Source organism: Vollenhovia emeryi, unplaced genomic scaffold (assembly GCF_000949405.1).
Source record: "Vollenhovia emeryi isolate VEMERY1.0 unplaced genomic scaffold, V.emery_V1.0 DF939251.1, whole genome shotgun sequence".
NCBI lineage: Eukaryota > Metazoa > Arthropoda > Insecta > Hymenoptera > Formicidae > Vollenhovia > Vollenhovia emeryi.
Window position 1 is genome coordinate 77,635 of NW_011967115.1, and position 10,926 is coordinate 88,560.

At 44.1% G+C, this 10,926-nt stretch overlaps 1 protein-coding gene across 2 annotated transcripts in view; it reads left to right on the plus strand.

The window, feature by feature from the left end:
- LOC105559845 (LIRP-like) overlaps positions 1-10,837 on the plus strand; it is a 22,480-nt gene extending 11,643 nt beyond the window's left edge. For both annotated transcript variants that reach the window (XM_012008454.1, XM_012008453.1), the window contains exons 2-3: positions 5,863-6,085; positions 8,196-10,837. In XM_012008454.1, coding sequence (XP_011863844.1) covers positions 5,863-6,085; positions 8,196-8,395 — 423 coding nt within the window. In that variant the 3' untranslated portion in view covers positions 8,396-10,837. The remainder of the gene's footprint in view (positions 1-5,862; positions 6,086-8,195) is intronic.
- The last annotated feature ends 89 nt before the right edge of the window (positions 10,838-10,926 follow it).

Below are 10,926 nucleotides of genomic sequence, written 5' to 3' on the forward strand. Positions count from 1 at the left end.
CCGTTCTTTCGCGAAACGTTTTCTTCTCCAAATTTGCATTTCACGCACAAGACGAGCTTCAAAATGAACACCAATGGCCGGCGTAATTCGATCTACAGCGCGCGATTGTCTGTATTTGTAAAGTCACAAAGAAAAGGCTAATTAAACGAGACGTATGTACGTGTGAAGAATTCGACTTGCTTCGTATTTGTATTTATTTTTTAAGTGGGCCATTAGCATGGCATCCCAAGCGAGACCAGAAAATGCGAAAAATCTAAGTCGAGCTTACATGTCCCAGTGGTCAAGGGTCAAAGGTATTACGATTCTTACAAACACAATGCCAGGCAACAGGAACAGGGAATAGAATTTCTGACGCGTTGGATTGGTTGGAAGAGAATTTCCGACGAATCCAACGCGTCGAAAATTCTATTCCCTATTCCTATTGCCCGTTTCACCTGGCATTGTGTGATGGGCTTTATCCGTCGCATCGTCGAGTGTAACGATACTTTTGCAAAGTCGATCGAAATCGGCGTAGCTTCGCAACGGTGGAACGGCGCGCGATTGAAAAGCAAATCGGAGCCCCGAGAGCCCCTTGAATCGTTTTCTCAGCACACCTGTCCGCCCGTTCGCGGAACGAGAAGATGGAAAAGTAGCTCCGGCTCTCTCGCGTGCGCGATCGCGCTCTAATCAGGAAAGTCGATCACCCCTGGCCGGTTCGCACTTGATCGGGCGTAAGTGCGCTCCCCCGAGCGCGCATAAGTGCGGCCCGCTTATTGTTAGTATCTTTCCGAGTGTTATATACACGTGTTTATTACTCGTGTCTGCCGGCGGTACTTCGCAGATAATACAAGAGAAAAGACGAGGACAAAAATAGAAATACTCTCGTCTTGCCGGAGAGAGAGAGAGAGAGAGAGAGAGAGAGAGAGAGAGAGAGGGAGTGAGAGAGTGAGTAGGAACGCGAGAGGAGAAACGAGAGCGCGAGAGAGAGAGAGAGAGAGAGAATGGTCCATGGGCGGAGGAGGGGCGGAGGAAAGAGAGGGCAGATCAAGAACGAGTCCTCTTTTCAATTTACGGGACTTTTCGCTATCGTGAAATGCGTCTCTTCTCGCGAGACTCCGGGAGGATCTATGTAGTTCGGTACTGTTTACAACCGCCGGAGGCGCCGGACGAGAAGCCAATGAACGGCATACGCGTACGTTATCGACACGGTAATTGTTGTTCGGTCTCATTTTATGCGAATTTGAAGCAGCGCGATACAGCAGTATCTTATGCGCAAAATATGAAGTAGCGCGCATTCAAAGGCAGCTGCAATTAATGTGCTCCTCTCTCGCGCGAGGAGAATCGCAATACCTTTGACCCTTGACCACTGGGACATGTAAGCTCCACTTACACTTTTCGCCTCTTCTGGTCTCGCTTGGGACGTTATTGGCCCACTTAAACAATAATACAAATACGAAGTAAAGGAGTAAGAGCCGAGACAGGATGTTAGTGTCTAAATAATTTTAATTGTAAGTCTATTGCGAAAAATAACACCTCAGCCGGGGTCTGAACCTGGACCACCCTCTCACTAGGCGGGCGTCTCACCAATTCGACCACCGAGGTATGTGGTAATATTTATCGCAATAAACAGCCTAATGTTTCACGAAAGTCACGTATCGTGGCTAAATTGCGAAATAGAAACTGCGCGCCGACATATTTCTCAGTCTTACAACACAGGGCGTGTGAAAGTGAAGAAACGCTTTTCTCATCCAGCGTAAGTTAAACAATTAATAAAATTCACAAGGCTCTAATGTGAAAACGCTAACACGAAGTAATAAAGGCGTAAGAGCAGGATGTTAGCTAAATAATTTTTATTTTAAAAAGAACTTGGACTAATTATTTATATATTTGATATTATGTTGCCGAAGAGGGTCACATGCGTAGACCGAACCGTTCAACCTGTGTCATATTGTTACCAATCTTTTAATATATATTACACTATAACTTACTCATATACAATTTATCACCTTCAATCAGGCTTACATTGCCCTTACTAATCGTTCAATATAATTATTAACATTGTTTTTGATTTTATATTGTTTATTAAAGCCTTGTTTCTTATTTATTAATTTTTATTTTAAGTCTATTGCGAAAAATAATACCTCAACCAGGGTCTCAACCCAGACCTCCCACCCTTTAAAAAGAAATACCGATAAACCAAAAACTAATTCGATTATGATAAAAGGGTAAAACCGAAGGCGAATGTACCACTCGACCCTTTTTCATCTTACGTTCATTCCTGTGTGCGAATCGGTTCTTGAATTTTCTTGAATTGAGGCGAAGTCTTCGGAGCCGCTTCTCGCGCTGAAAATATGACCGCGTTACAGATCGCGAAGCAGGACACTGGGAACATTCCCGTACACCGTGGTCCGGGCGTTTTCGCCGATGCTTTCCTTTTCTTTCTTTCTTTTTATTTGTCTTGTGTACGCCGGCATGTCGGCGGCGTGTGATCGCGCTTATCATTTTCGCGCTTATCATTTTCGCGGTGAGATACCGCGAGTCTCTCGGCCGCCTCGCAAACACATTCACACTTATTTACCTCGTCCGGGTTGTATTTTTCGTCGGTGGTCAGATACGCGATTTCTTTCCGCGACGAGTGAAGGGGAGAACGTACTTTTTCCCTGCGTGTGCTTCTCATTGATTTTCGATATTTTAAAAAAGTTCGCACGCCGCCCCGCGCAAATTCTCAATCTCGCGATCTCGTCAATGGTACAACGAGAAAAATGTCCAAGATACGATGCAGCTTCTAGCAGAGCGATTGACCAATCAATTTAAAAAGAGCCAAGCTACCTCATTCCGACCAATCGATCTGTTGACTGTGTAGAAGGTGAAGCAACGCTCCTGAGGAATTACAAGTGTTGCACGCGTGTTTTCATCATCGCGCTACTATACTAATCGCGCGGAAAAGATAAATGGAGTTAGATAACTTCGACATCAATGCGCGCCGTTTCCTTCGGTTATTGCTTAGTGCTGAACGCTAATTCCCATCTCCACGATGCGCCGGAAATAGAAGTGGTCTGCCCTATATTCGCGTAACTTGTTTTGAAGGGGGCAAGTCAATGTGTGTCTGTGCAACGACAATGACTCTGGTACGCGTTTACCTAATGATATTGCATACGCCAATCGATCGTGAATAACTTCTATCCCCCTTGAAATGTCAAAATAGCGCGTTACACATTCGAGAAAGTCTCAAAGGAACTCACTGAAGCCGGCACGCTAATATTGTAATTACAAATATTAATGAAAATAAATTCTCCTGCTATCCGCACTATGTAATAAATGTTAAATTAATATATAAGTTTATGAGATTAATCCATGGAAAGATGTAAAAACCGAAGTTATAGATGGAAAAACGAAAAACTTATATTGACGATACTTGTAAGAAAATTGTCGAATGATGGGATCTTATTTAAGGTTTATGGTTTGCTAAAAGTCCACAGACCTGGGGACGTTTGCATTCTAGAGCATTCGCATTACAGATTGATGATCGTCCAGATTTTATTGATACCATAATTGTTAACTAGAGAATCGTTTTTGATTTGACAAACCCATTTTTTCGGGAAAATATCTGAATTTTATTCTCATCATCCGTTGCCTTACAAAAGAAATGTCATTTACAGTCCAATCTGATGGATAAAATATTATTGTTATCCCACCCTCAGTTTCAGGAAAGGAAATGTGAACAGTTCTTTACACATAGAAGCTATTTAAGAAAGTTTCTTATTCATAACTGAAGAATATAATTTCAAAATTGCATTTTCGATTTAATACGTCCTAAAAAAAATGCATTAGGAGAGATGTGAAAAGACAATCTCGAACCTAAAACTTACACGATAACCTGCCAAGATTGCGAGGCTACATATGTGTAGAACAAACGAAATGCCATGTTTTTTAGAAACCACGATGTCAAGTGGGATAATGTTCAAATTTTAAACAATAAACTAGCTTTTGTAAAATATTAGTTTCCAAAATAGTTTAGAAGAAAACAGTAGCATGGTCTAAAGAAACACAGCGACGCAGAATTATTCTGAATACGATACATATCTCCTGATTATCCCTGATCTAACGTTTATACTTTTCAACCCCCTTCGTTTTTGTTGATTTTTTTCTACGTTTCCACCGTTTCTTTTTCCTTACTTGATTCCCCAACCATTTCCATTTCAAACGTTACATCTAAGAGTTAAACATTGCACACTTGTAATTGGGTTTTACTGAATTTTCCGCAGACGCGTTTCGAACGAATTTCCCCACTCCTCCCTCTAAAAACCATATCCGTACGTATCTTTTTATTTTTGTCTCATATCTTTCCACGGATTAACCTTACAAGTTCGTGTTTTAATTTACCTCCAACTTAATTTTATCTCTGCTGTTTTACTCTTGATAATTTTTTCTATTCCATAATTACTCTCTGCATACACCCGCAATTACTTTTCCTAAACCTCGAGAGTATTCGAAAACTTTTGCGACCACGTGGACTTATTGCTCTGCGAAATTATACCGCAGCCCCGCATACATTCACGTATCAAGGCCGCTGGCCTTATTTCCATTTTCGTTGATAACGCGGCTAATCGAATGCGACGTAGCCTGCAAAACAAGTCAACATTGTTCTAATCCAACCGCAAACACCACAGCGGTCGCTGGTGGAACTTGAAGGGGACACAGCAGAAACACCGGCGACCTATCCCGAACAAACTAGGATAATACTCTCGAAGTCGTATCCGTATGTGTGCGCATGCATATGCAAACACACACACCTGCCTGAACATATGAAAAGTTTACCTCGTTAAAATACCGCCGCGCGCAATTATCATTTTGTTCGGGGCAGCGTTGTCTCGCGAATATAATTAAAAGTTACCGCGGCGCGAGATGGAATCGGATGCTCCCGAAATTTCCTGAAGAGACGCGAGACGACCGTCGCGTTTCGCGCCGCCGCGTATGGCGTCCCTAAAATAACGAAGAGGAGCGAGGGGAGGTAAGGACTTCTGTACCAGTCCGCTTGATCGCGGAGCAGATTGCAATTGTGCTGGCGCAAACGTGTGAACAAAGGTCGCTCCTATGGACAAAGCGCCGGGAGGCGGCTCCTCTTTCTCTTGTTCTGTCGCGACGCCTCGATTACACGGCACCCGCGGACGAGAGAGAGTACGCGTCCTCTCTCCCACTTTCTTTCCCTCGTCGTCGCAACATTTATATTTAAGCGAAAGATATCTAAAAATAGAGGCGCCCTGCGCGACCGCTCGGGTGCCGCGCCGTCGCGGCTGTTATACGCGCGCATTTAATTAATCCCGATAAACGGGGGGCAACGCCGAGTTTCCCCAAGGCGAGGTCCGTCGAGCCGCACGATGATGTGCTTCTGCGCTTTAGTGGTGCCGACGTCTGCGCGGATGGCTAAAAAAATATGTCCGAGCGGATGTCAGCGTCAAATAAACTTCACGCCGGTATAATGAGACATTATTTTAGTAAACAGTCTGCCCGGTCAGTCGTCCCCGTTAGATTTCATTTTTCCTCATTTCGAAGGTTGCGCGATAACACCGACGGACGAGACGGCCGCTCCGTAATTTTTACCCCTTTCTAATAAACACGCGCGTTTCCTTTTTTTTTGTCCCGCCCTCTTTCTCTCTCTCTCTCTCTCGCTCTCCTTCTTTCTAAAATCCTCTCCGGCACGAATTACCGAGGCCAATTGCAATAAATGTTAAGGCGAAAGCCGAACACTCTGCCGTACTTCTTACAGAAATGCAAAGTTTCGTTTTCGCAGGACTGCGATTTAATTGCTGACCCGAAGAGTATTAGCGAGATGACGAATCCAATTTCCTGGGCGTAATTAAACGAGGACGGTATCACTTTCAGATGTCCGCGAATCGATTGAACGTCCTGGTGACCCTGATGCTCGCCGTCGCGCTTCTTGTGACGGAATCGGGAAACGCACAGATGAACGGCAACTCTCAATCCAGATCGGCGGGATCCGCCAGAAGCCCGCCGCAGAGATATTGCGGCAAGAAGCTCTCCAATGCTCTACAGTTAATCTGTGATGGCGTGTACAATTCGATGTTTAAGAAGAACGAGGAGCCCGGTGAGTTTAAGCTAATTGTTAGGGAAAACATTTCCCTGCCGATCAACGCCAAATAACGGATAGATGTACCAATTACGGATCATTGACGAACGCGCGAAAACTCGCCTTTATCTCTCTCTCTCTCTCCCTCCGCGTGATAACATTAAAAGTAATTATGTTTCGAAATGTGTGGACACAAGAGAGTCGTGTTTCATTCTCGCGATATAATCATAGCTCAAAGCGACTGTTTAACTAGCGGCCATTCGTCGATCATTACAGCCTTAACAAGTATCTTTCATCATGAATCTTCAAGTTGTCTACATGAAAATAATAGGACACAAAAATTCAAGGCTTAACCACTGACTACATCGAGTTACTTGAATAGAGTAATTAATATTTTTTCAGTAAATATTTTTGCAAACGCGTTAAATTTGTCATTTATTAACGCGCCTTTACTCTGCGATTAAAGTGCGTAGAGAAACGTAGCGACAATTTGCTTCCGTGGAACATGGAAATTCCCGTTGACAACATTTTCCCTCCGACCACTTCATTTCGTGCGGCGAGCGATTTGCGCGCGAGGAAAATCACGGAATATGTCGATGACGCTCTCGCGTGCGTGCGAGCATAATGATAACACATTTAGGAAGTTAATAATAGGAAGTTGAGGGATAATGTTGAGGAAGATTTCTCGATGGCAGCCGCCTCGTAACGAAATTTGCCTTTGTAATGCGGCGACACGGCCATTAATATTAATGCCGTTCGCATTCCTTCTTTCTCGATTAATGTCACCCGCGACGGCACGAGCGTTTCACAGCGGCAAAGCGCCGATACTTATCCGGCGTAAGCGCCAAATTACTGGATACCCGCGTAGATTTGGGCGTCGCGGGGGCATTTACGGAAGAATGTCCGTCGCAAGCGCGTTTATTCGGCGCCTCGAGCCGTGCCCGTCACTCGTAATATTAAACCCGCCGATCTAAAGCGACTCGTTTGGAGATATGAATGAGGCTTAATTTGCGCTAGACGTATAATTAAATGGCTCAATGTAAGAATGAGGTCAGACCGTAATTCGTACGTGCAATTTAGATGCAGCCGCATGTTTAAAGTGAACATTGCAGACTTGCGCACCGACGCCGATTATGAGGGAATTTTTATCGGCCGGACCTTTCAATTTTAACGGCTTCTCAAGCATGGTACTTTACAAAAGGCGATTAAGCACGCGATCAATCCGTGCCCGCAATTAACCAAGTAATCGCCACTTTGTCGTCGATGAATAATGCATGTAAGCTCGCGTTACGTATTCCTGAGTGGGATCATGAGCCGACGCACTCTCCATATAATCGTCGAATGACTTAAATACAATCGGGGACATTACGTTTTTTCTTTTTAACGGCGTCTTTGCCCGCGGTCCTTTTTCGCCGCGAGAACAAGCGAGGGGACAACGGGAATTTACACAAATCCCTTTCGGACGCATAAAGCAGCCTATCGCCGAACTTAATCGCTCAAATAGATCCGCGCAATCTGACACCGGAATCTCTGGATGCCCGTACGATTTATCGACGATCGCGGAGAAAGCAAATTCTTGTTATCTATCTCGATTAATATGACACACGTGACAGGTAAATAGACCGCCCACTTTTCTTTATCGAAACAAAAAGCCGGGAAAATTTGCGGGACAAAATCGCGACTGCTGTCGAGCGTGGCGCAAATGAAATCAGCGTTATTCCGATTTGCGAACATCGAGATCAGCTGTGAACTTTTTTCCACCGAATTATCGTCCGTTTAAATGTAAACTATTGTTCCCTCTTGTAATAAATTACGAAACGTCATTCCCCAATTCGAGCACTGAGAAAGAGTTTTGAGATTTTTGACCAACGTTCTACTTCAACTTTCTTTCGCAACGTGGGAAGAAGCGAACGTCGGCGATAGCGACTTACGTTTCTCGAAAATCTCAAAACCTCTCTACATTTTCCCAAAAATAAGAAGCATACAGAGGTGTACAGTGAATAAGTGAGAAGGAAATGAGCGAGGGGGGGATTCGTTAAATGAAATTGGAATTCTTTCCACCTGGCTCTGCTGGAGCCCAACTACGAGTTCTTCGCGACACTTACACAGTGCTCCGCTTTTGTTTCAGAGATGGAAATGGCCGACTACCCGCTCACCTATGAGTTCTCTCCCCCGTACACCCCATTCTTGTCGCGAACGATGGCACGGGCGATATTGGACGGGCGCCTCGGCAGCAGACGCTACCGAAGACAGTCGCGAGGTATCCACGAGGAATGCTGCCTCAACGCGTGCACGATAAGCGAACTGTCCACCTACTGCGCCTCCTAAAGCGCGCGTTCGGTAACCGGTAAACCCTCCGACTTCCGCTTTACTGCTCGATCACCATGCAAACCGAATAATCCCGGACACCCGCGTAGCCCCACCCGCGTATATACCCATACACGTTACATACACATAGAGGGACATACATTACACGTACCACATTACATACAGTACACATTGGAAAGCTCACCGGTAAACCACATCATCGCTCACGCTGGAGACTGACTCGTGATAATTGTATATACATTTACGTATCTGCAATGGAACTGACTTTTTAAAACATGGTCGTACGCGCGGGATTGTATCCTCCTCTCCTTAACTTCTTTTGCTTTGTGGACAAGCGACCGCGGCGGTAAGGTCCAGATCGAGAGATTTCATCTTGGAAGATGACGTCATCGGAAATTCTGCGCCTTTTAAATTGACGGCGTTTGCCCGACAGCGGGATAATTTTTGCGATTGAGTACGCTTGCTTTACTTGTGATAGCAGACTATGTAGAGACAGTCGAGAAAAGCAAATCTGTTTGATATAATTGTCTCCCCAGCAAATGCCAGATACTTATTCCAAATTTAGATGGTTCTTCGCTTGCTCTGCCTCGTCTACAGCTATGAACTATCCAAGACAAAAGCCTTTTCGTTGCAAATTCTATGTAATTTAGTGAAGCGGAAATGAGATAAATTGTACAGACAAGTTGTGTTCGAGAACGTTGAAAAATTATTAACGATTCCTCCAAGACTCGAGTTAAATACTTATGTCGCTTAAAATCGCAAGCGACATTTACCACACGTTTCACGGTCGAAAGAAGCAGCATCAGTGTGTTCACGTTTGCGGATTAGCCTGCGAAAGTTAAAATCGCGGGAAACAGGGTCGATATTGAAAGAAAGGATGAAACCAACCGCGATCTGTCTAATCTGACATACGATCACGCGTAATTACGGCGGCGATTGTCGTGTGACACACGTGAAAAATGGAGAACGCGCGTGCTGAGCGACGTGTCACGCGACTTCGAGCTTGCCTCGTCCAGCGAAATCGATCTTGGATTTCAATACTAAACTGTCTTTCTTTTTTTTTCGCTCGCTAATCAGGCAGCATCAGACGCGACATCCCTCGTCGCGTGTAACTCGATTTTTCGATCCACATAAACGTATTCGCGCTTTCGACCTCTTCGACCTGCGAGAGCTTCGCCCACTTTCGACCCTGCGCACACCATTAAGCGAATGTCTCGCCCGCGATTTAGAAACAAGTCGAGAAATCTCTTCGCAATTATCGAGGGGATACAGTCTCACTCGCATGGTGATTTTTGGCGACGAAGCACAGAAGGAACAGCTCGATAGTTTAGTTTCTTTTGTAACTGTAACTTTCTTGTTTTTTTTAATGCTAAATTCGAGATGCGTTCAACGACCGGGCAAGTTCGATGCTCGGTGACGCGAAGCTGCGACGTCGTCGTTGAACGAATGTCGAACTTAATAGGACACTACTGTAGAGAGAGAGCTTGCGTTATTTTTAATCTGCCAGAGGCTGTGACGATTTCAAGGGGCATCTACGACTGTACTGCATATGGTGATATTATTCTTATTCGTAGAACCTGTATTCCCAATGATTATCCCTTCGAGGAAAGGATCGGGATAGCGCGCAAGACGATCGGGAAGTTCACGTTCACGGTGCGTCGCTCGTGTCGGGATGCACGGACAAGATCGGTCCAACTTTACGTTACAGGTCGAATTTATGCAGAGAAATTCAACTACTCTTAGATCTCAGTGCAAGAATGAAACGAGTCCAAAATTTGTAATATTTATTTTGAGCATTTAGGGAAATGTATCTGTGAAAAGAATCAATCGCGAGTAGATTTGTTTTATTGTTACATTGAATTCTTTTATCAAGTTCGATTTGCCAGACGGCGAACTGGAGAATTATTGCATCCGCATACGGCGATGTACGACAAAGGTGAGTCACTTAGAAGCATAAAGCGTGATTCTAAGAAGACTCGTCTTTTCGCGTGACGATCGTGCAAGTGAAACTTCGTAACCCAGTGAGCAATATTGAGAGGAAGAGCTCTTTAAGAAGGCTTTTTATTAAAATCTCTTTAAAATGACATCGATAAGTTATTTTTTTATAAGGTGTCTTTCAAAAAAGCCCTTTATGATATCCTATTTTGATGCCTATTTAATGTTAACATGGAAAAGTCACCTAACAAAGTTCCCGCCGGGGAATGCGGCATAGCACTTTCTCGCAAGAAGAAAACTGCACGCCGTATTATAGATATATCCGCATGAAATTCTTTATCTTTTCTCTGAGCTTTATACTTTTCATACGAAGCTTGCACACAGAAATAGTGCCATAAATAACAATTCTTAATGTTAACATTATGACATTTGTAAGGAGTCAGATTCTACACGGAGAGAATTTGCTTTTAAAATTTATCCGGAAAATATTGTAATCGTGGGACAACACGACATTTCGAAGAATTTTACGAGAGTTTTGTGAAAGTTTACCATACATTTCACTAGTAATTATACTTAGTATACATCCGACATAGCAC